General features: G+C 46.8%; 1 protein-coding gene across 5 annotated transcripts; it reads left to right on the forward strand.

The window, feature by feature from the left end:
* Window positions 1–1,458: 1,458 nt before the first annotated feature.
* On the forward strand, window positions 1,459–24,883 carry rxrba (retinoid x receptor, beta a). 5 transcript variants are annotated; one of them, XM_056418502.1, is made up of 13 exons: window positions 1,459–1,547; window positions 2,463–2,612; window positions 5,128–5,363; window positions 6,288–6,441; window positions 6,570–6,749; window positions 9,921–9,941; window positions 12,121–12,281; window positions 12,369–12,498; window positions 14,360–14,492; window positions 18,101–18,136; window positions 19,673–19,764; window positions 23,310–23,415; window positions 23,572–24,883. In XM_056418502.1, exons 2-13 carry the CDS (start codon window positions 2,597–2,599, stop codon window positions 23,717–23,719), a joined length of 1,413 nt encoding a protein of 470 aa, XP_056274477.1. In that variant the 5' UTR covers window positions 1,459–1,547; window positions 2,463–2,596; the 3' UTR covers window positions 23,720–24,883. The 5 variants fall into 5 exon arrangements, with proteins under 5 accessions (XP_056274477.1, XP_056274468.1, XP_056274490.1 ...); XM_056418493.1 differs by lacking the exon at window positions 1,459–1,547 and adding an exon at window positions 1,629–1,699; XM_056418515.1 differs by lacking the exons at window positions 1,459–1,547; window positions 18,101–18,136 and adding an exon at window positions 1,629–1,699.
* The last annotated feature ends 616 nt before the right edge of the window (window positions 24,884–25,499 follow it).

The raw sequence follows: 25,499 nt of genomic DNA on the forward strand, positions 1-25,499 counted from the left end.
GACTTTTAGGAGACAGATGTTCTTCTAGGAAGATAAATACTTACTCTTGAAAAGTGTGAAGGACAAAAAGAAACAGCATGAAGTAAGTGTAACGCGGGTTGTGTTGTTTTATTTCGTGTAAATCTCGTAGAAAATACATTATTCTAATAGTTTAGTGATCATTGAAAATTTCACAGAAGAGACAGATGAGTAAACAATTTGATTATTTTTTATCTCAATCAATAAATTCATGCAATAATGTAACTTTGACCAAATAAGAACACAAGATGATTCAATTCCTTTTCCCTGAAGTGAAATAAAGGGGCGACGACACGTATATAAAGTTTAATTTGGAAAGTAGAATGTCATCTCAAACACCTGCGTGATTATTTACATAACTGCATTTAAACTATTAAACATTTAAAGTTTAAGCATTCCCATATCGCTGGGGTTCATATGTGTTATGTAATGCCATGTCTGACCGCTAGAGGGCGATGAAGCATCACAACTCTGCTGGACTTTCCAACCACGAGAGGTGGAAGGAGCATCCTCATTCATTATCAAATGTTTTAGCCATTTTTTTAACAAGGTACCTCATCTACATATTATTTATAGACAAAATAAAATGATCCAGGCAGTGTGTGTAAACTGAGGGATGCAAAACTGGAGCAATAATATTCTTGTGTTTTTGATTATTATTGTAACCCATATTGATGATGCAAAAATTACATTTGAAATAACACCTAAACAATCTCTGTCTAACCTTATTAATGAATGATAATGAATGCATTTAATTCACACAAAGAAGGCCTTAAATTAGCCTAAATAATGACACAAATGATGTCAAATATTGATGTTCTTATTCTTTTTGATAAAAACGTGTCAACAATGTCCCTCTGGGAATCTCTTACTCTACAACTTCTCACACAGGAGCTGGTACAGTGTCTGCCATCATTATTTATAATCAATATTTCACTCCACTACAACGTGCCATTGTCAGTCACACTCACACTCTGAATATCATATGCTGATATATGCTCATAAGCTGTGTGTGTTTGCTTTGTTTTTTTATAAATAATGCAGATTGTTTTCAAGTTGACGCCGCATGATAAACACAGTAAAGTAAAGAGCGAGTGGAAATAATTTGATTTAATATATATGTGATGAGGATATACATTGTTAATGTTTTTATTGATTTCTATAGGATATGAGACAAAACGCTGTTTTTTGTTTGCAATGAATAAAAAGAAGATTTGAGGTTAACGCGTCTTATAAATCCACATATTGCATTGTAAAGTCTGTGTATTTGCTATATGCAGATATAGTATAACATATGTATTTATTAGATTTACACCAAAATGAAGAGATCCCGATAGCTTCCACCGCAGCAGACACACCAGCGGCCTCCAGTAACCTGTTGAGAGGACCGGCTGAACTCGTGTTGACCTCTTGACCCCGGTGCGAGGGAGACGCAGCCAGGGGCACCATGACCACACGACCCCTCTCCCACTGCGGGGCGAGACCCCGGGCTGCTCGGCTTCGCAGTGGTTCTGGGTCAATGTTCAACTGTAAGAGAGCCCCGTGCCAAATGCTCCACCATCATCATGTTTTCATCTTTGCAGGGGGAGGGAGGGCTGCGAGGCGAAGCGGGGGGAGAGTCGGACACGCGCGGGGCCTAGTCGACACATCTTTTCATGCGAAGAAGCTGTGCCGCTAAACCGTCAGTACACCGTGGTTATTATTCACTCAATCCACCGTATGTAACCGGCAGCTAGGTTATGTGGAGGAGCGCTCCGTACAGACGGGGACACCCGGTGCTGCACGTGCGTGCTCTCGGCTCGCGAGCTCTCCTCCGGTGCACTCGGCTCGCGAGCTAGCTCGCCAGTTAGCTTCGGTGGCTAAACCTAGTTAGCTAGCGTTACAGCGCTCTGCTAGTTTAGCGCAACTGATACGAGACACAGCGTCACGTTTCACTAACGGTAGCATCAACGCGCTGTTTGTGTTAAACATCATTGCCAGATACATGATAATGCGCTGTATACTGTTATTTAAGGGGGAAGCTAACGCAAGCCACTTAGCTTTACGGTAGCCACATGCATCTAGCTCGTTTAGGAGCTATGCTAACGTTAGCACTGCGCTAACGGCGGTTTGTTGCCATCCGTCTGGGTTTTATCTACAGCGTGGACTGGGATATATTCTCCACTAAGTGGAATATAGTCAACATAGTCATTGTGTGATATCATTATAGTGTTTCTATTTATGTAATGCTCCGGTGTATTCGCTGTGCGGCGGTTTACCAGCTGACTGCTTTGCAACATCCTGTCAAAAGCCCCAAAATGCATGAAAGACACAAATATGTCTGTTGACACGCCGGCTCATAACGGCGCAGTGCACCGACGGATGCGCGGTGTGTTCTTCAGTTGTTCATTCTCTGTGCCACAGCATTATTTAATGTGAATCTCTCCCTTGTGTTGGAATTTCAGACCCGTTTTTGGTTTCCCAAAAGAACTCTGGCCCGGACCTCAGTCCGCGGTCTAGAGTTTGACAGCGGGCCGTTTGAGACGGGAGTACGCCGGCGTGTAGCTGCCAGTCAGCCCCCTGTGGCCCGACCGCCACCATGGGAGACAGTAGAGGTGAGAATAAAACGGGTTTTGTCATCAGCCGTACGACAACATGAATGTCGAGTAAGAATTGCTTCTGAAATCTGATAACGGCTGCGGCTGTACAAAGTGTCCTCACAGCTCGGTCAGGCCTATTGAAACTAAGATTCAGGGCATTCTACACGTATACATATATCAATACACAATCAAGCTCTTTAAAACACATGCATGTCCACAGTGTGCAACCATTTGAACAAAGTCCATCAGGATGAGTCCTCCGCATTCTATCCCACCATTTATTTAAAGCAAAGTGCTTTTTGATTCCGCTTTATGACGGCCTTGATGACGCTTCTTATTCAGTTTAGTTGTATAGCCCATTTTCACAAATTACAAATTTGCCTCAAAATGCTTTACAATCTGTACACATAGACATCCCTGACCTTTGACCTCACATCGGATCAGGAAAAACTCCCAAACAACCCTTCAGGGGGAAAAAAGGGAAGAAACCTTGTTATGAAAAGGTTGCTGTCCTCTAAGGAAGAGCATAGAGTACGATTGGACCGCCTGTTTATTCACCCCGAACACCTTACAGCGACATGAGGTCAGTGCATCAGTGCAACGCTGATAACTTGCAGCTCTGAACCTCCATTCCTGCAGCTGGCAGTGAGAACATGGCGGTGTTGGGGTCCTGCTCAACTGGTTCATCCACACATTTGACCATGCACATTGATGTCAGCATTCAATGCTGACGCTCTGTGAATTATTTGACGGAGTTGTCGTTGCACCAGGGTCCGACATTGAGGGAGACGTATGAGAACACTAAAATAAATGACAAACGTCCTCAGTATTTAAAAAGCGTGATTCCTCGTGTTTGAGCTGCGTGATAAGTGTTCACATGGCGGGGCCAGCACCGTCTCCCGTGAGCCACCGTCGGTGATTTATGTGAGCGTGTGATTGGTTGGTTTCCTTCCAGTGTCTTTGAGGCAAATATAGACGTGACGACAAACGGGTACACAGCCAGAGGCGGTGGAAATGCAGCACGCAGCCAGCGGCAGGAGAAAGACATAACCGCAAAATATAAATAAAAGAAATTTAAATAATTGGCGCCAGATTCAAGTCACGGAGCAACAAAAAAAAAAAAAAAAAAAGGCTTCTGGAAAGTGACGTGTATTTCTTCCTCTGGATTGCACACCACTCGTATGGAGTGAACGCACCTCTCAGGTGCTGTGGGGAGTCCGATGATATAAGTGTAGAGAATAATTACTCAACCAAATCGTTCCCTTCTCTGAGATACCAACAGTTTCTGCTGATGACATGAAAACACCGAGTTGCAGAAGTCCATGCTGCTTAATAGTTGTCTGTAGGGATGCACCGATCTGATCGGCGCCGATCCATATCGGCCGATATTCCCATTATCGGTTTTGATCGGCGTTCTCAAAACGGCCGATCAAAACGGCCGATCAGATGACGTAACATCTGCGAGAACTATCAGACGTTTCAATCGCCGCGCGCATAGCGGAGACGATCGCCCGGCGAGGCCGCAGAGTGAGAGGTCAGAGGATCCTCACCACCGGCGGCGTCCCCGTCCCCGGAGTTGAATCTCTGGGTCGACTCAGCCGACTCTCACATGTCTGCCCCTAAAGACTGATGCTCACGGTAAACACATTCGATCGGGAGCAAAGAGGGTTTTGATAAAGTTAGCGGAAGGATTTAAGTGGCAACATCCGGTTTTGCAAAGTTAGCGAAAAGAACCACGTGAAACAACATCCGTTTTTCAAAATAAGATGTCGACAAATCAAACACTAACATATAAAAGTAAACAATTAACTGATTTTGTATCTTTAGAGATCGTTTCTGAGATTTATTTTAAATTATGCTAACATTAAAACATTTTTACTGTACCAAGGAAGAGTTTATAAAAATAAGTCAGACTTTTGTATGTTAAGAAAAGTCCTGTAAATAGATTTCCCCAAGAGTTCCAGGAAATGAATGATGCAGATGTGTTACATACATATCTGAAATCCCCTACAATAGCAATCAAACTATTTTAATGTATCAATTAGGACATTTTTCAAAGTAAAAGTCCTAAATGTTTAAAGAAATCGGTAATTTCTTTAATGTTTGAGGTGCTTTATATATGTATTTCCTCATAGTCCTAGGCAATAATGCTACACAGTAAATAGAATGCTTTAATTGACACCGTGATCGGTGATCGGTATTATCGGATCGGCAGATACTGATTTCAGTGATCAGCACAAAAAACCTGATCGGTGCATCTCTAGTTGTCTGAATCCTTGTTTAACAAATGAAAGATCAATTGATTCGTTGTATATCTCTTGCCAGCCCATTATTCTTTTTCTTCTGGGTGTCAGGTAATAATGGGCAATAGTGGGCGTTCGGTTAATAATTGAACTGTCATATTTGTCTTTGAGTATAAATTAAACTGATCCCTGTATCACCTCCTCATAATGAGCCGAGCCGTGTTGGCGCCACATAACTCTGAATAACGATGTCATTGGCCACTCGGCCCTCCTTCTCGCCGGGTCAGATTCCCACAGCCCGGACAGCTCGTCCGTCTCCTCCCCTCCGTCGGGGCAGCGCTCGCCTCCGCTGGTTCCCTCGCCCGCGGCGTCCATGACCTCGCCGCCTCCCGTCACCACCAGCGGGGTCAACAGCCCCATCAGCAGCATCGGCTCGCCCTTCTCCGTCATCAGCTCTTCGCTGGGCTCGCCCTGCCTCCCCGGCACGCCGTCGGTGGGCTACGGCCCCATCAGCAGCCCGCAGGTAAGGGGGGGGGGGTTGTTGTAGTCATCGTCATCTAAACACACCGTCTCTTCCTACCTGTTCTATCTATCCCACGTCAAATTGAGCTTTTTTTCCCTCGCGGTCTTACAGGAAGATATTTAAATCGTAATACACATTTAAATGACAGAAGACATTTTAAAAGAACAACTTTAAAGATAGAAAGCAATACTTCTCTGGAAGCACGCTTCTGCTTTTTGTTGGGGACAATTCCTAAGATTGTTCTGATTGTTGATGAATCACACGATTCAATGAATGCATGTCTGGATGTCTCTTTAATGCCATACGTTGTCCTTCCTCACAGATTGTTGATGTAACGACCGTCGGCCACGGGACCGTACTACTTAGAATGAGACCACTTAGATCCTTGTTTCTCTGGTTTTGGCCCGTCTCTCCTTCCCTGTTGGATTTGTTCATGGTAGTTGTCAGAAGTCTGAACACATTATCACCTCTGTTCGTTGGAGGGAAGAAACAACCGCTTGCCTCTCACTCTGATGTTTTCTGTTTTCTCTTGCTGAGGTTGTCGACTACGTCCTTTATATTAAGGGTTCCTAATTTTATTATTTATTATTTTTTAATGTTCAGTCGGATGTTTAATTTATTTATCCTAAAAACCCAAAGTCTCCCCCATATCAGAATGGTTTGATCCAACCTGGCACACGCTACTGAAAACATGGAGGGACGAGCCGGCAAAAAAAAAGACACAAGTCCCTTCAAAATAAAATCACAGGCTGAAAAGTAGAACAAAAATTCTAATTTTTATTTGCCCAGGCAGAGGCCCGCGACCCACTGAAAACGTGTCGGTCTCGACCCACCAGTTGAGAATCACTGCGTTACATTCTTACCCCAGTAGAGTGAGAGTCGTGACCTTCTCATCGCCGTGGTTCTGTTCACTTTGCCCTCCAGATCAACTCCACCGTGTCCATGTCCGGGCTCCACGCGGTGAGCAGCTCCGATGACGTGAAGCCCCCGTTGGGCTTGCAGCAGATGTCTCCCCGGAGTCCGGGGCCGATGCTTTCCCAGAAGCGCCTCTGTTCCATCTGCGGAGACCGATCTTCTGGTGACTATCCAACTCCCTTCTGTACCGTTCTTAGAGGCCCTGAGATCGTTAAACATGGAGGCCGTTGCCACTCCTCTCAACTTGTCCTTGCTCTTGACTCACCTCTTTGCTTCTGTTCCCCCCTCCAGGTAAGCACTACGGCGTCTACAGCTGTGAGGGCTGTAAAGGCTTCTTCAAGAGGACGGTGCGCAAAGACCTGAGCTACACCTGCCGGGACAGCAAAGTGTGCATGGTGGACAAGAGGCAGAGGAACCGCTGCCAGTACTGCCGCTACCAGAAGTGCCTGGCCAACGGCATGAAGAGAGAAGGTGAGCACGCCGGGGCTCTTCAGGCCCCCCCGCTCAGGACCCCCACCAATAAGTCCCTTTCACCGTCCAACACACTGGGTTTTAGATGTGAATACTACATGGGGCATCTTCCCAAAACGGTCGTTTGATTTCAGCTTTAAAGTTGCATTTAAAGTTATTTGAAGACCGAAAGCTCTTAAAACCATTTCTTAACTTTCCTTTTGATTGATCTGATTGATCAGAACCTCATATTATGTGTTGTCCTCGCCAAATCTGGTACAAGAATGTCCAACAGTCGTTGAGGGGGAGGGGCCAAACATATTGTACTGCTCCTCATGTAGCGCTCCTCAGTGATGGTGACGTCTGTCTCTGGAGCTGCAACGCGTTGGTTTCTGCAACTGACACTAAAGAGCCCACTACTCATCATAATACCATAGAAGAACATATATCACAAGTTTTGCCAACTTCCCTCTGGCGACTGTTTCCCAGCTCCAGGGTTCAAACTGAACATCGATGCTGGACACCACGAAGTAAATACTATAGTTAATAAGAAAAGAAGTAGTGGCCTTTTTTTGCTCAAAACTGGACAACACGACTAGTTTCCTGTAATCCACTGGATGACACTTGTATAAACGGTATCCTCTGCCCTTCATGTTTTCTTGATGGTTTCACTGACATTTGGAGTCTTTTTGCTGTTGATTTATATCATAGCTCTTCATTATATTCTTGGGGATTTAGGGTTAAAAAATATAGCGTGAAGGTAGGATCAGCAACCAAGATTTATTATGATGATTAACTAACTATTCTGTACTCTAAAATATAACAGGCCCGCAAAGCACTTATATATCTAGATATCTATATATATCTATAGATATATAGATATATATGCAACTCATCTGTATGCTACTAACTGTGTACTTCTACTGAACAGGAATACATTGTAGTACACCATGTACCCAGCTATGTGTTGTCACGGTTATGTTGCAAATTCAGATTGGACAAAAATACTATAACACCCAAATATAATACTTTATTCTTCATTAAACTATGTGGAAGCTTCACATGAACGTCAACAGTAAATGAAAGTACACTGAGCTGCTAACGGCTCTTCCACTTGCAGGACACATCTCAGTGCTGTGTTAATAGTTTTAGATCCTTCTTTATCTGCCAACCCCAACATCACCAATCAAGAGAAAGGAGAAGTAAAGCAAGATGACATTTGCCTCTGAAGAACACTCAACTCTCAGTGACTCGTGGTCAGAGACATCAGTGAAATACACTGGAGGTCATTTCTTTATTAAACCACCACAAAGGCTTATAAAGAGCAGCTGTAATTAGCGGTAACGTTATTATTGTTATAAGTAACCGGGCTAACGCCGTCTTCCACGGCAAAACTTATCCAGGTTGTTCTTTACGCGGCCGGTGAAACACACGCTGGTTTGATTCCGTGTCCAGTGGTCTGTCCGCTGACTCCGGGGAAGTGAAGAAGCGTGTGGTTACAGGGGGAACTGCAGTCTGCCTGAGGCCCTGCCTCCAAACTGCAGTCTGCCTGAGGCCCCGCCTTCAAATTGAGTCTGCTTGAGGCCCCGCCTCCAATCTGCAGTCCACCTTAGGCCCCGCCTCCGAAATGCAGTCTGAGGCCCCGCCTCCAAACAGCAGTCTGCCTGAGGCCCCTCCTCCAAACTGAGTCTGCCTGAGGCCCCTCCTCCAAACTGAGTCTGCCTGAGGCCCCTCCTCCAAACTGCAGTCTATCGAGACATTAGAAGGACGTGCAGACAGATTCCTGTCACAGTTTGAAGTGTAAACTGGGCGTTGGGTCCCGTCGGCAGCGATGCAGCCGGAGCGCGTTAACGCCAGGACGAGTCTGACATCAAACATACAAACGAACAAACTATCATGAGTTTACCATCACGTCTCAGTATATTCTTCTGATGTTAGGACTGCTGGTGAGAGCTCACTGAACTGCGTACCGTGCTTTACCACACGAGTTAGACACACAGCACATTACGACGCGTTATATTTGAGTGCGCTGATGAATCCGTTTATGTTTAATAAGTCGGCGCCTTTGTTTTTAAAGGTCACTGTAGTGTTGCGTCAGTTGAGGGACAGTGAAGCTGCTTCTTGTTAAAGGCTTTTCCTCTGCGAGCTTCCTAAACCTGCGAACGCATCACTCATTACCTTTTGTATTTTATTTTTTAAATTAATTCAACCAGGAAAAGCTTCATTGAGATGAAAACTCTCCTTTACAAGAGAGTCCTGGCCCAGACAGCAGCAGCAGACCATGACTCAAAGTTTCAGACAATGCAACATAAAACAACAGACAGACTATATTTAAAAAAAATAAAGATAATTTGTTTAGATCACAGCATGAATAAAACCAAAACTAAGACTCAAGTCATCATAACTCTGTTCACACAGGAGCACACACCTCCGTCAAAGAGAACATCGACAACCAGATGAACCTCCAACTCTTTCAATCTATTTTTAAAAACACCTGAAGAGAGAACCGGTTCCCGTGGACCGGATCAGTCTGCAGCAAATCCCAAGGAGCAGCAAACCTAAAACCTCTTTGTCCCATTTCTAGACGGACGTTAGGGACGGGGAGCGAGAGGAGGCCTCACGCATACGTCTCCGAGCTCAGAGCTCCGGTTGGTCGTCTTGTGTACGCTAGAGTTAAAAGAAAGGGTCCGCCCCCGCCCGGTGTCCCCGTAGCTCCCTCCAAAGCCACGCCCCCAACACCGTCATACGGAGGGTAAACAACAACACGGCGATGGTTGGGACTCCCCGCTGTCACGGGAGCCTCTTCTCATTCCGCTCTCCCAGAATGAAAGACGGGGCCGGCTCACTGGTCCTGAGGCGAGCTCAGGGGCCCGATGACATTTGTTTTTGTTGATCACTGTTGAGACGTAGAGAGAATATCAACAAAAATATCAAAAATCTCCTTGGAGAAGACGACCGACCCGACCGTTACGCCTCCTCCGTGACTCGTTGTGAATGCCTCGGTACCTGTAGCAGGTGCGATATTCCTCCTGTGCTTTTGAACTAAGGGGGCGGGGCTAGACGGAACGAGTGGTAGAGAGGGAGACGGGGGGTGGTGGGTGAGCCTTGTATACACTAACCCCCTTTCCCCCTCTCTTCCTCTTTTTGTTTCCTCTCGTTCTCTCTCTCCCCCCCCCATCCCTCCTTCTGTAGTGGCCAAGATGAACGACAGATGTAAGGAGAAGAGGGAGGGTGTGTGTGTGTGTGTGTGTGTGCATGAGTGAGCGAGAACAGAGAGAGATGACAGGAGATAGTTTTAAAGACACTCACTCCCCCCCCCCCCCCCACACACACACACCTTTATAGAGTCAGGGAAAGTTAGCCGCGTATGCCCACTCTTTAAATCTCCATGCTATTGTTCTGTAAAGCTTGTTGTTGTTTACGCCCACCTGGTCGGCCCCAGAGCAGTTCCACTTTCGTCCACCGGGGGTTAACTTCCATTTCTGAGGATGCTTTTGATTTGTAGAGGAAGGAGAGATGATCTTTGAATTTCCCACAGAGATATTTTGGGAGCCGGCTCGTGGCAGCTTTCCGCCACGAGCCGGCGTCTCAAAACCCGGCGTGGCGACGCGCACGCCACTTCCTGTTCCCCATTGACCGCGGCGCGGTTTATCAGCGTCTTTGTGTCGCTTGACGTCACGTGAACCCACTAGGACTCAAACAGAGAGCGTTCTTTAAAGGGTTCCCAGTCACGTTATTGATCAACAATGAATTAAAACCACCAACGAATGCATCATTTCTTCTACTCAGGCTTTATTCATTTAAACGGAATCAGAGTCGGTTTATTGCCAAGTGCGCTACACATACAAGGAATGTGTCTCGGTGATTAGTGCATAACAATAAACACGAGACAACAAGACGTCATTTAAAAGTAGAAAACAATCAACAATTAAGACGTGGTGTATTTTAATCATAAACGAAGCGATGACGTCACTTCCAACGGCTGCTCTCCAAGAAACCAGCAACACAATAAACATAAAGTAACTGACCGCCTTCTGGGAGACGCAGATCTGTGGGCCTGCTGGTCGATACGGGGCTTTGTAAACGTCTAAACATCCACAGGTTGAGTTGGGAAACTGTCGGCTCGTATTTGGTGAGCAGGGGGGACTTCAAACCCTCATGGAGAGGACAGGGGAGCGAGTCAGTGGTCCCAAGATGGCCGGTCCTTCTGGGATGTTCTCCATTCAGCAGCCTCAGTCTGCTCATGTCTTTATTTACTTTGTGCAGTTTCATTTGGTCGCCTGCAAAATTCCACACAGTTTGAATTGGACTGAAGGCTCCGCCCTTTTTTTGTTTTGTTAAGGGACAGGACAGCTCCCATAAGACATCTACATGATGGGGGGGGGGGGGCAATAGCAATATGATTGCGTGGGGTAGAATTAATTGGACATGAATGCAAGTTAACAGGGTTGGGTCAAGTGGAACGCCTCGTTAGGGTCAACACAACGACAACTTTATTGTGATGCGTTCTAATGTAGTTTTTGTTAATCCAGAAACATGATTAAAACTAATAATGTTCACACAAAAAGTTTGATTTAACTAAACATTTAAACAGAAATACAAAGTAACCTCTATACTAGGCAATGTGAAGTAAAAAGAACATTTTACTTTATTCTTTTTTCCCAAATCATTATTTATGTTTTCCATCTCACTGAACAGTATAAGTACCAAAATAAATACAAATAAAACAATTAAAACACCCAAGCCAACAAGCTCCAACAAGATTTATTGGACTTCATGGAAATTAGAAAGTGATTTGTACTTAATCTGGATTAGGCGTGAAAAGATCTGGGCAGAATCCCGATTTTCAGATTAAAATCCTACATTTTATTTTGTAATTCCCTCCTTATCGGTGCTTAAAAACAATTAGTTAATATTAATAATGATTTTGTTTCTGCCTTGGAAGTTTAAAAAGCAAGTATGAAAGAGTGAATGAGAGACTTTGGATTCAACATGAATTGTTCACATTTGTCTCTTTTCTATTTTCACATTATTTTGCTCCTACACTTTTATTTCTTTCATTGTTTTTCTCCCTGCACCAAATCGTGTCCCTCATTCCTTCTCTTCACCTTCAATCCTCTCATCCTGTTGGCTGGTGTCCTCTCCCTCCTCCTCCTCCTCATCATTTGCTCTTCCTCTCGTTCTCTTTCTTTTGCTGTGTTATCAAATGATGTCCTCTGAGCCCTTTGCTTCGGTACATTGTCCACCCTTGGCACCTTTCCTGCTTCCTTTCGTCCATCATGCCCCCCCCCCCCACACACACACACAATGTATCCTCCGTGCTGTTCTGACTCTGTTGACTCGTCCTCCCATCTTCTTGTCCTTCATTGTTCTCCTCCTGTGCTTCCTGCAGCCGTCCAAGAGGAGCGTCAGAGGAACCGGGAGCGGGAAGGCGAGGCGGAGTCGACCAGCGTGGTGAACGAGGAGATGCCCGTGGAGAAGATCCTGGAGGCGGAGATGGCCGTGGAGCACAAGACGGAGCTCCACACGGACGAAGGCTCCGGGGGCAGCTCTGTGAGTCGAGGGATTACGAACCGACTCGCCGGCTCCCGCTCGTCTTCATCTTCTGACCGTCTGCCCGTAAATATCTGCTTCCTTCAGCCCAACGATCCCGTCACCAACATCTGCCAGGCGGCCGACAAGCAGCTGTTCACGCTGGTGGAGTGGGCGAAGAGGATCCCTCACTTCTCCGAGCTGGCCCTGGACGACCAGGTCATCCTGCTGCGAGCAGGTGAGTCGTGGCTCGTCCCTCTTCTACATGACGTGTTGTCCGTCTGCCACTCACGACGGCTACTAGCCACTCAGTAGGTTTTATTTTGGCGGGTGAGTGAAGCGAATCTGGCCGACACTTTTTGGCTGAAGGCCGGTGTTGACTTCCAAACCTGGAAGTAACCCGTCGTTGGTTTTCTTTTAATTCATTCAATTCAGCTTATTTTGTACAGCCCAATATCATAAATTACAAACTCTCCTCAGAGGGCTTTACAGTCTGTACACATAGACATCCCTGACCTTTGACCTTTGACCTCACATGGGATCAGGAACAACTCCAAGAAATAGAAAAAACCTTTTCAGGGGAATAAAGGGAAGAACCCTTCAGGAGAGAACAGGAGGATCAATAGATGTCATGTGACCAGATGGACAATAGATGTCATGTGACCAGATGAACAATAGATGTCATGTAACCAGATAAACAATAGATGTCATGTGACCAGATGAACAATAGATGTCATGTGACCAGATGAACAATAGATGTCATGTGACCAGATGAACAATAGATGTCATGTGACCAGATGAACAATAGATGTCATGTGACCAGATGAACAATAGATGTCATGTGACCAGATGAACAATAGATGTCATGTGACCAGATGAACAATAGATGTCATGTGACCAGATGAACAATAGATGTCATGTGACCAGATGAACAATAGATGTCATGTGACCAGATGAACAATAGATGTATGTGACCAGATGAACAATAGATGTCATGTGACCAGATGAACAATAGATGTCATGTGACCAGATGAACAATAGATGTCATGTGACCAGATGAACAATAGATGTCATGTGACCAGATGAACAATAGATGTCATGTGACCAGATGAACAATAGATGTCATGTGACCAGATGAACAATAGATGTCATGTGACCAGATGAACAATAGATGTCATGTGACCAGATGAACAATAGATGTCATGTGACCAGATGAACAATAGATGTCATGTGACCAGATGAACAATAGATGTCATGTGACCAGATGAACAATAGATGTCATGTGACCAGATGAACAATAGATGTCATGTGACCAGATGAACAATAGATGTCATGTGACCAGATGAACAATAGATGTCATGTGACCAGATGAACAATAGATGTCATGTGACCAGATGAACAATAGATGTCATGTGACCAGATGAACAATAGATGTCATGTGACCAGATGAACAATAGATGTCATGTGACCAGATGAACAATAGATGTCATGTGACCAGATGAACAATAGATGTCATGTGACCAGATGAACAATAGATGTCATGTGACCAGATGAACAATAGATGTCATGTGACCAGATGAACAATAGATGTCATGTGACCAGATGAACAATAGATGTCATGTGACCAGATGAACAATAGATGTCATGTGACCAGAAGGAATCATTATAGAGTTCATGATGTCATTTATCTGTAGGCGCCGCACTTTGTCCCATTATCAACATGGAACTGATAAATAGTCGTACCTCTTATCGAGAGAAATCATTTCTAAAGTTTTGCATCGTTGTTGTCGTACGCTTGTGAAAAAGAATCGGCGGTTGGATCCCCGGTTCCGCTAGTCCATGTCGATGTGTCCCCAGAAGGACACCCCACCCCAAATGGCTGCCGCAGGCTGTTCCTGATGCGTGGACGTTAGCTAGCCCTGATGGACATGCGGTGGCTCCTCCCACCAGTGAATGAGTGATGTCATGCAGCGTTAAAGCGATTCGAGTGTCACCGTCCACTTCCATCCACTGAAATGTATCTGTTGTTCTTTTAGTCAACAAATAAAACCCACCTGGCCACTGCCTCCATTGACTGACCTCTTGCAACCCGCCGACAGGCTGGAACGAGCTCCTGATCGCGTCGTTCTCCCATCGCTCCATCTCCGTGAAGGACGGCATCCTGCTGGCCACCGGCCTGCACGTCCACAGGAGCAGCGCTCACAGTGCCGGCGTGGGGGCCATCTTTGACAGGTACTAACAGACACGTGCGCACAGAGCACGACACGCACACCACACCGGAGGCCCGACCGGAGAGGACACGCCCCCAGCGACGATACGTTCAAAGAGCCGAAGAGCGTCCTACTCCTCTGAGAACAGAGCGAGGACCGCCCACCGGACGCAGGCAGCAGACCCCGAGGCGCCGGGCAGAGTCCGCGACGGGCGCCTCTGGACTTCGGTCCTGAGAGCTAGTTAAAGACATAACACGTATGCACATGGATTATTCCGGTGTCGCTGGATTAGTGACGGGGTAATACTTTAGGAAACTGCGTCCTCCTCGCCTTCGGTTGGCTGCAGCTGCTGTGTTCTGCGTCGGCAGTGATTGGCTGAGAGACTTTGCTTCTGTAGTGCTTGTAGGGCGGCGGCTCCCGCTCACCCAGAGACACGTCGACGGATAACGTCCATGACTAACTCGTCCGAGGCAGTCCCTTAAAGTCCTGAGAATCATCTGAATATGATGGCTTCCATCCCTTCGCCGTGGAGAACCTGGCAATGGATCTTCTTTCCTGCTGACTGAAGAATAATGGTCTTGTGATCTCATCTCGTTGTAAAGTAATCACACTCTTGACTTGAACCAGACTCTTCCTGATCGTACGATTCAAATCATCTGTGAGGGCTCGATCTCACCAGACGCGCCTCTCAAAAACGCGTCGCCCGCAAAACCATTGATTCCCTACGGTACGGCGCGACTTTCAGCAGCTTTTTAAACGCCACGCGGCGCGTTTTTTCTTGCGTTTTTCAGGCGCGGTTAAAAGTTAAAATATTCTTAACTTTAAGCGCGAGGCGCGGAGACGCGCAGCTCATCAATGTCACGCTCGGCCAAAGCAGCCAATCGGATCAAGCAGGAGGCGGGCTTTCCTTCCTGTTTTCCCGAGGAGAACCTCATATCAGCGGTATTTAATTACAAAGAGCTTTATAATTCTAAATCTAAACACGACTCAAACTGACTCCCGCTCGGTCGGAAGTGCAACTGAAAGCTTCGCCATCGAGACACAATTCGCGTAATAGATGGTGGTGTTCGCCGAACTCTTTCCTTTCTTTTTAAAAATATCTTGAACCCAAAATGAACGGTTGGTTGCGCACGCAGGTCCGCTCCACAGGCGCACCGCGCTGTTTTGCCCGGCACGTTTTTGACAAGGCGTTTTTGGTGCGGCTGCGCTTTTTAGAGTCGCGTCCGGTGTGATCGAGCCCTGATTCATCGGCCTGAGGCGATCACTGCCAGTCTTTACATCTAAGCTCACACCATTGTACAACTAGAACGGGCACTCGGTAGAGCGCATACCTTCGCATATCACAAGATTGGGCATTAAATTATGAACATTTTGGCATTAGTTGCCAATTGGATACAAATTTACCGTGCTATGGTAAAAAGAAGATGTTGACCTTTCCTTGACCTTTGACCCGATTGATCCCAAAATCTAATCAAATGGTCCCCGGATAATAACCAATCATCACACCAAATTACATGCGATTCGGTTTAAAACTTTTTTTGTAATGCGAGTAACACGCATACAAATAAATAAATACTCGGCGATCAAAACATAACCTTTCGCATTTTCAATGCGAAGGTAATAAGTTATTCAATAGATAATATACAAAGAGTGCCTTATGCGGATATTAAGAAAATCACTACTTCTGACCAAATACCTCAATGTCGATATTCTGAAGATATTGTAGGTTTGAATCTTTATAAAATGTTTTTTTGGAGACATAATCCTCAGTGATGTAATGAGCACGTGGCTAAAGGCCACTGATGGAACCGTGAGGTAGGACAATGACATCACTTTGCTCCCACGCAGTCTTTAAAACAGACTAAAGGTTTTAACTTAGTAAGATATCCAAAGTCACAGATGATAAATAATCCCCATATATTGACCAGCCCTCATTTTGTGTTTGATTAATGGCCGCAGGTCCACACAGTCCAGAGTCATCCAGAATCCCATCTAATCCATCACGAGCCCGTTGGTTTGAGACCCTCAAACACTTATTCCATCATCACTGGAAACCAGAGCGGAACGTGAACTTCCTCTCAACCATCAAAGGTTACCTCCAAAGTCACGAGGAACTAATACTGAGATACCGGAAACCATCGTCTTGTTATTGAGGTTGTTTCACTTAATGAAGACGTGACCCTTAATAATAATAATGCTGGTTGATGCGAGGATGTGGTCCAGAGGTCGTGACACAGTGTCAGTGACACTCAAAGAAATCAAAACGTCATCACAATGTGTCCATTCACTGTTAGTTACACAGTAATTACATTGTTATACGGGATTAATTCAGGTTTACGGCACGCTTCTGGCAGACTGCTCGATGCTTTCCCTCTTCTCGTGGCACTGCTCTCTCCTAGCTTCAGCTTCCGCTTCCTGCTCCGTCCAGGAGGACGAACTAGACGTGTTACGAGGGGAGCCAGACCAGCACTAGTACAACGATTTCACAACAAAATGACAAAAGAGAAGCGGAGTCATTTAACAAACTGTAAAGGTGGGTACCGACGACCAATGCCAGAATAAAGAGTCGGTACCCGTCTTTTCCGTTTTAATGTCTTCTCCGCTTCTCTTTTGTTGATTTCTGTTTAACTTGTTGGTTGTTTGTTGTTTATTTACTTTCTTAAGGGACACATTTAGGTGGATCTATTGTTTTGAAGGAAAACCATTTCTCACCATGTTCTCATGAGAGTAGAATTACCTGAAACGTTGGCTGAGAGCGAGCCCTCCGTTTCTACACAGGGGGCGGGGCCTCTTCACTAGGTCTGTGTGTACAGGAGCCCTGAATGGACAAGTCAAGAAGTCATTCGGTTGGTTGGTTCTAGATATTGTTGCATTTTTGCACGTTCAGCCTCCGTTCTTCACTCGATAGCCACAGTCCAGTGACTCCTTCTCATTTATTCATCTTCATATCGTCAACATGTACCGACGCTGTGTTTTTAAACCCTAATGTTGAGAGTTTTCATCATTAAATGGATGGAATAGGGTTTTTGAATGTGTGTTAGTTAGTTTGAAGACAATGAGACTTGAGGTCGTTGCTCCTGTGGTGGAGTTGGTTGGACGATGAATGAAAACCAATAGAACCAATTCTCCCTTTTGACTCCGATTTAATTTTTCTCTCAAAGGAGAAATACGGGACAAGTATCCAGGCGGACACGGTGTGGATGCTGGAGCAGTGAGGTTCATCTAAATGAGTTAGAGTTCTCGATGTATGCTTAGCGAGGAACAGCTATTGAAGGCTGAGGTCGTTGTTTCCTGAACATGTGTACTAATGATTTTCTGCTGTAATGCATTTGGCTCCTAAGATTGATCATAACTTCCTCCTCTGCTTATCCATGTGAAGACTAGAGTTTATGTCATAAAACAGATCAAATGTTTATCAAAGTACACCTGTAGGAATATCAGTGATAAATCAAACGCGCAATATGTGAACAATCCTCATGCAGACAGTTTGAAAACCCACCAGCTGTGTACCACGACAGTCATTGTGAAGTCCTATGTAAGCACTGACCCTCAGGGCTCAGACAACAGTTCTGTTATAACAATGTAACTGTGTAATGACATTGTAATAACACATTGTGATTGAACACACAGGGCGCACAATGCCGAGGTTGGGGCCATATTTGACAGGTAATTACGCCTCCACACAAACACCTTTCTGAAACCCCTCCTCTCCAAACTCAGCGCTCGCAGGCTGAGGCTCTTCTTGGGCTCCCCTGCAGAAGACACACGAGATGCGAGTCGCTGCGGGTGGTACGACCCGACCCCCCCAGTAGACGTCATGGTTCAGACGGCAAAGAGCAGTTCTGCATTTTTAATTGGACTCCAGTTCCGTGTTTGGTCCGTGGCGTTGGCCGCCAGGATCCTGCAGGGGGCTTTTCGTCTTTTTCTCCCCAAACCAAATGCTTGTCGCGCCTCGAGGAGCCAATGGAGAGCGTTCCCAGAGGGGGGGGGGGGGTCTGTGAACATGTCCGCTTGCGATGACGGAGCAGCAAACACGCTAATGGCCATCGCTTCCTTCACCCCCACTGGCGTCTGCGTAGTCCTCTCCTCCTCACAGGTAGCTACAGGTTCTAAGCTGACCGGTTCATGTCAGACACTCAGGGTTCACACTGACGATGCATGACGACTCGTCACATGACACGTGTCGGTAAGTTGGTGTTGACTCTTTCCTGCTGTTTGCATGAATAACAAGACACGCCTCTTACTTCCTTAGGGTTCAGGGTTTGCGAAGCATAGGGAAGAATGAATGGATGGCATTTAAAGGACAACCCCCCCCCCCCCCTCTCCGTTGTTTCACTTTTCGTTCACCGGGAGGCGCGAGAGAAAAACTTATTTTTTCTTCTTTGAGAATCCATATGAGTCGTGTGCACATCCGAAAGATTATTTAGCGTGTGAAGCTTTCCCATAAAGCACCGCAACCAGATTCCTCTTCACTCCCCCGGCCCTCGAGTCATTGCTCACACCTTCGGCACAGGGGAATTGACTCGTCTGAAACGAGGCATTTACAAATAATCTGTGAAGGAGGCGTCCTGGGTCTAAAATATGAGCTCCGGAGCTCGGAGGATGGAGGCATGTTGAGAGCCGGAGCCTCGGAGTCGTCGGCCGAGCCGGTGGAACACGGGGCGAGAGGAGGTGTAGCCTCACAGGAAACTCCATGAAGTGTTCTCTCTCCAGCCAGCGTCGCTTTTTATCACTCGGCCCGCTCACAGCACTTTTGCACGTTAGCTAACACGTTAGCTAGCACGTTAGCTAGCACGTTAGCTAGCACCGTAAATTACAAACACACCCAACTGGATGATGAGAAGAAGAACATGCCTTATCGTACCGCTTTTGGGTGGCGGCGGTTTTCCTCCTCGCCGGTTTATCCAGCGTTTGTTGTTTGTCTTGCCGTAGAACCTGTAGAACAGGCCACGCCCCCTCTAGATTATACACACAGCCGTATTCCATTGAGCAGTAACCATGACTACAACGTGACGATGGAGTCTGGTTCCTCTCTGTTGTTCTTACTCTCTTATTCCCCCCCCCCTTTTCTTCCTCTTGTTTTTATTGTTTTCTCGCTCTTTTTGTCTCCTCATCGTCATCTCCTTCTTGTCCCCTTCCCTCGTCTCCTTCCTGCTCCCCGATCTGGAATGGCCCCGACCTGGATCTCCCTCCTCTCCGCAGGGTGCTGACGGAGCTGGTGAGCAAGATGAGGGACATGCAGATGGACAAGACGGAGCTGGGCTGCCTGCGGGCCATCATCCTCTTCAACCCGGGTACGTCCTCAGGGCTCAGGGTCATGGAAAACCTGGGAACGGCCTGGAATTTAAAAATGTTTTTTTCCAGGCCTGGAAAAGTCCTGAAAATATGTTCTATTCATATGTTCATTTACGCTGAGTTTTAAGTCTGCCCCAGGGCAGCTGTGGCTACTGATGTAGCTTACCACCAGCGGTATGACTGTGTGTGTGTGTGACTACTGGACTGTAAAGCGACTTCGGGTGCCTTGAGAAGCGCTATATAAAATAAATGATTATTATTATTATTATTATTATTAAATAATTAAAATGCTTTAAAAAATAAGTGAACGCACCTTAACTAAAAAAAAATTATTCTTTAAATGAAACTATTGTCTCATGAATTTTTCATTTAAGGTTTAATACTTTATGCTTTGTAATTCTCATTGTTAGTTTAAATACCACAATTTCTCACTTTTTCATGTTTACACCAAGATAAAAATATAAGTTTGGTCATGGAAATATGATTTAAAGTCCTGGAGATCCATTGGTCATGTGGATGAACCTGTGCATTGGTCACCATGTGGATGAACCTGTTCATTGGTCACCATGTGGATGAACCTGTTCATTGGTCATGTGGATGAACCTGTTCATTGGTCATGTGCAGGGGTCCCCAAACTTTTTCCTAAGAGGGCCACATAACGTTTGCCTTGTCTGCTGGAGGGCCAGCCGGGGGGGGGTGTGCTAGTGAGAATGTGCTCACCTGTGTGCGCGCATCACGGCTGAGCGATGCGCGCGCCACTCGCTGTGAGTGCTACGTGTGCAGACAGCATTTAACGGAGCGAAGCAGCGGGTGCGGTCTGATCGCTCTTTTAATGAAGTATTGATAATAAAAATATGCTAAATCACATCGTTTTTAACGTACGGGTACTTTGTTAGCATCGCTACACCGTGCAGCGTGACAGCAGCAGATGTAGCGGACTAACATTCAAGCTAACCTAACTTCCCAAACGCTGTCGACATCTGAACGCTGATTGGCCGAGACGCGACACGTCCCATCAAAGATGTTCTATTGCGAAGAGCACCACTCCACATTTTCTCCGCGTCTCACTGCAATCTCAACGGCAGCGGGCCAGGTGAAAAAAATAATGAATCGGAACGCGTCTCTGGTATTGTTCAGGGGGCCGGTCCAAATGGGGAGGCGGGCCGGATCCGGCCTGCGGGCCGTAGTTTGGGGACCACTGGTCATGTGGATGAACCTGTTCATTGGTCACCATGTGGATGAACCTGTTCATTGGTCACCATGTGGATGAACCTGTTCATTGGTCATGTGGATGAACCTGTTCATTGGTCATGAGGATGAACCTGTTCATTGGTCATGGATGAACCTGTTCATTGGTCATGTGGATGAACCTGTTCATTGGTCATGAGGATGAACCTGTTCATTGGTCATGTGGATGAACCTGTTCATTGGTCATGAGGATGAACCTGTTCATTGGTCATGTGGATGAACCTGTTCATTGGTCATGTGGATGAACCTGTTCATTGGTCATGTGGATGAACCTGTTCATTGGTCATGGATGAACCTGTTCATTGGTCATGAGGATGAATCTGTTCATTGGTCATGTGGATGAACCTGTTCATTGGTCATGTGGATGAACCTGTTCATTGGTCATGTGGATGAACCTGTTCATTGGTCATGAGGATGAACCTGTTCATTGGTCATGTGGATGAACCTGTTCATTGGTCATGAGGATGAATCTGTTCACTGGTCATGTGGATGAACCTGTTCATTGGTCATGTGGATGAACCTGTTCATTGGTCATGTGGATGAACCTGTTCATTGGTCATGTGGATGAACCTGTTCATTGGTCATGTGGATGAACCTGTTCATTGGTCATGTGGATGAACCTGTTCATTGGTCATGAGGATGAACCTGTTCATTGGTCATGTGGATGAACCCTGTTCATTGGTCATGAGGATGAATCTGTTCACTGGTCATGTGGATGAACCTGTTCATTGGTCATTTGGATGAACCTGTTCATTGGTCATGTGGATGAACCTGTTCATTGGTCATGTGGATGAACCTCTTCATTGGTCATGTGGATGAACCTCTTCATTGGTCATGTGGATGAACCTGTTCTTTGGTCATGTAGATGAACCTGTTCTTTGGTCATGTGGATGAACCTGTTCATTGGTCATGTGGATGAACCTGTTCATTGGTCATGAGGATGAACCTGTTCATTGGTCATGAGGATGAACCTGTTCATTGGTCATGTGGATGAACCTGTTCATTGGTCATGTGGATGAACCTGTTCATTGGTCACCATGTGGATGAACCTGTTCATTGGCAGGCATGAGAATCCCTCACCTTTCGGCGAAATTCGCCGTTTTGAAACCAAAATAGGTGACTTACGTGAATCGTGTAGATCCAAAGAGTTTTTGTTTTGGGGTAGGGGGGGGGGGTCAATTGGCCGGCCGGCGTTTATGAGATTGGAGTGGGACGCGGAGACAGTGTGAAGTGTTGCTCTTCGCAATAAAACATCTTTGATGGGACGTGTCGCGTCTCGGCCAATCAGCGTCAAGATGTCTTCAGCGTTTGGTGATTTAGGTTAGCTTGAATGTTAGACGCTACTTCTGCTGCTGTCGCGCTGCACGGTGGAGCGATGCTAACAAAGTACCCGTACGTTAAGAGCGATGTGATTTAGCATATTTTTAGTCTCAATACTTCATTAAAAGAGCGATCAGAGCTCACACGCTGCTCCGTGTCAAGCTGTTTGCACGCGAAGCGCAGCGCTCACAGCGAGGGGCGTTAAGTGGCGGAATTTTCGGCTTTAAAAATAGAAATAAAAAAAGATGCCAGAAGTGAAATGTTTAAGTTCAGTCTGTAAAGTTCTGTAACTCTACAGCTGCTCTTCCTGATGAACTCTATCCTCTGGTCAGAGACTAACGGCCTCATAGTGTATAATCATTGATCAATGCTATGATGGCTCCATGTAGTTTCATTAATATCTTGCTGTATTAATACTAATATTACTGCTATTTGTTAAGTGTTGAAAAAGTTGGTAAAAAGTGAACCATACAGATATTTTATTTATTACTATTATAGATAAATATACCAGTATCGTATTTATGGTATACTGTTTTTATGGTATTGTATCATGATATTTATGGCAGGTATGGTATAGAAGATCGTGACAACCAGGTAGAGGCAGAACAGACTCGAGGAACAGACTCATGGCTCAGCAGAGCACAAGACTTGAAGACTTGTTCACGCCAACAACAAAAAAAGGAAGTTGGTTCATGAATGACCATATTATACACAATATTACTATTATTATAGTATTATAGGGCCCGATCACTGACTTGGTGTCAGAATGGAGGACCTATAGATTATCATACAACGTCCAACATCGATGTTCGTGGAAGTCACCAGCACCCCACCCCCCTATCCTCCTCACCTTTTTCACCCCTGACCCGTTTTCATGCCTGATTGGTCATGTGGATGAACCTGTTCATTGGTCATGAGGATGATGATAATGTTTAGTCCCCGTGTCACGTAGATGTTTTCTTGTTCCCGTCTGAAGACGCTAAAGGTTTGTCCAGCCCCAGCGAGGTGGAGCAGCTGAGAGAGAGGGTGTACGCCTCGCTCGAGTCCTTCTGCAAGCAGAAGTACCCCAATCAGCAGGGCAGGTAGTCTGCAACACACACACACACACGCACACCGTTCAGGACCAGTCAGCCTCAGCGTGGCCCTGAGGCTCAGCGGGCTGGGTGTGGCGTGAAGAAGCCGTCTCCTGGTCTCCGGCGTTCTCCTCTAACACGTCCGTGGTCGTCTCTCTCCTCCAGGTTTGCTAAGCTCCTCCTCCGGCTGCCGGCGCTGCGCTCCATTGGTCTGAAGTGCCTGGAGCACCTGTTCTTCTTCAAGCTGATCGGCGACACGCCCATTGACACCTTCCTGATGGAGATGCTGGAGGCCCCCCACCAGCTCACCTAGAGGACGCCGCCGGGCTCGGCCCAGTCCGGGTCCCACGCACACCAGGATCGGCCACAAGCCCCCCCCCTCCCCCACGTTGGGCCGCTAGGCCCCTCCCTGCTGGTTTTACTGTTCCGGCTCTGTCACACACACACACACACCACGATTTATCACGACGCTCATGAATTGACATGCAACACGTGGATAACATGGATGAGCAACATGCTAACACACTCTCACACACATGTGGACCGTCTGTTCCCCGAGCCCGCTTCCCCCCCCACAGGGGTAACGACTCAAAGACACGCCCCCTTTTTATCACACACAGTGGCATAAACATCCTAAATCCACCTCCGATGTTCCCGTGTGGCGGTGAGCCAGGCGTACGGCCCCTGGGGGTTTTACATATTCATGTGTGGGCGTGGCTTAAGATCCGGGGCCGTTGGTCCTCCGGCGGACCGGCAGCGCATCCCGGTAACGTCGAAACGCGTTCTGCTTGTGTTTGAATAATCATGCTGAAACTTGTTTTAGTTTCTATTTTTGAAGTACTGTACTCATGAAATGAGAGCTTTTTTTTTTTTTTTTTCAAGGCATTGAAATCCGGGGCAAGGGGAGCGGGAGCACTTTGTTGAACAGACTCCGCCCCCTCCCCCGACCCTGACGCACAGTGGGCTTTGTAAGACGAAGAATGACTTGAATCTTTCTTAATTTCCTTTCTTCTTTCATCACTATTTAGGCAGTTTGTTGGCATGGAAGTAGCGTTTCACGCGAGGGTCTGACAGGAAGTACCGCTTCACGCGAGACACGCCGTCTCCCCGCCGCGCTCCTCCCCCATGCGCCGGTGGTCATTTATGCACTTTTTGTGAGCTGTGGCTGTGTAAATGTTCCCGTCTCCTAGAAATGACCGTGGACTCTCGGAGGCCTCAGAGGACCTGAAGGTACCGACCGTGGGGTTTTCTTATTACTGCGTGGTCGTCCAATCAGATGCGAGGATTTTGTGATGGCACTTGCTCAACGACGGGGGCCACTTCCTGTCCAGAGGAACACGGCGAGGTGTAGCTGGAGGCTGAGGTTTAGAAAAAGCTGAAGCTCAAAGATGTAAGATATTTAAAAGAAAAAGAGCATCTGATATATTTTGACGTGGCAATAATGCAACATGTCAATCAATGTCACATCTAACTCGTCTGCCCCCCCCCCCCCCCCCCCCCCGGCGGCGTTGGCCAACAGAGCGCCGGCGCTCCGTGTCCGTTGTTCCCGTGATGCAATAATGTCCGCTTGGTGCTGTGCGGCGGATGTAAATAGTCCAGGAGGAAAACAGAAGCCTGTGAAACTCGCGGCTCCAACAAACGCTTTGAGAAGCTCCTCCGTGTCGCTGGCCTGCCTCCCGCGTGAGGGCATTGCCATGGCGACGTGATCGAGGCCACGCCCCTCACTTCTGCCCACGCCCCCCCATCAGGCTCATCCTGGGGTACACGGTCGGGTCGGCAGTATTTAAAAGAGCGTAGACGTTCCCAGGCGTGTTCACCTTATTAGTCGGCACATTCAGGAACGGGGAGGAGCTGACGCTCTCCGGGGATGAGGCCCCGCCCTCTCCACCGGGACGAGGCCCCGCCCTCTCCACCGGGACGAGGCCCCGCCCTCTCCACCGGGACGAGGCCCGCCTCCACGGACGAGGCCGCCCTCTCCACCGAGACGAGGCCCCGCCCTCTCCACCGGGACGAGGCCCCGCCCTCTCCACCGAGACGAGGCCCCGTCCTCTACACCAAGACGAGGCCCCGCCCTCTCCACCGGGACGAGGCCC

Source organism: Pseudoliparis swirei, chromosome 1, assembly GCF_029220125.1.
Source record: "Pseudoliparis swirei isolate HS2019 ecotype Mariana Trench chromosome 1, NWPU_hadal_v1, whole genome shotgun sequence".
In the NCBI taxonomy this organism is placed as follows: Eukaryota; Metazoa; Chordata; class Actinopteri; order Perciformes; family Liparidae; genus Pseudoliparis; species Pseudoliparis swirei.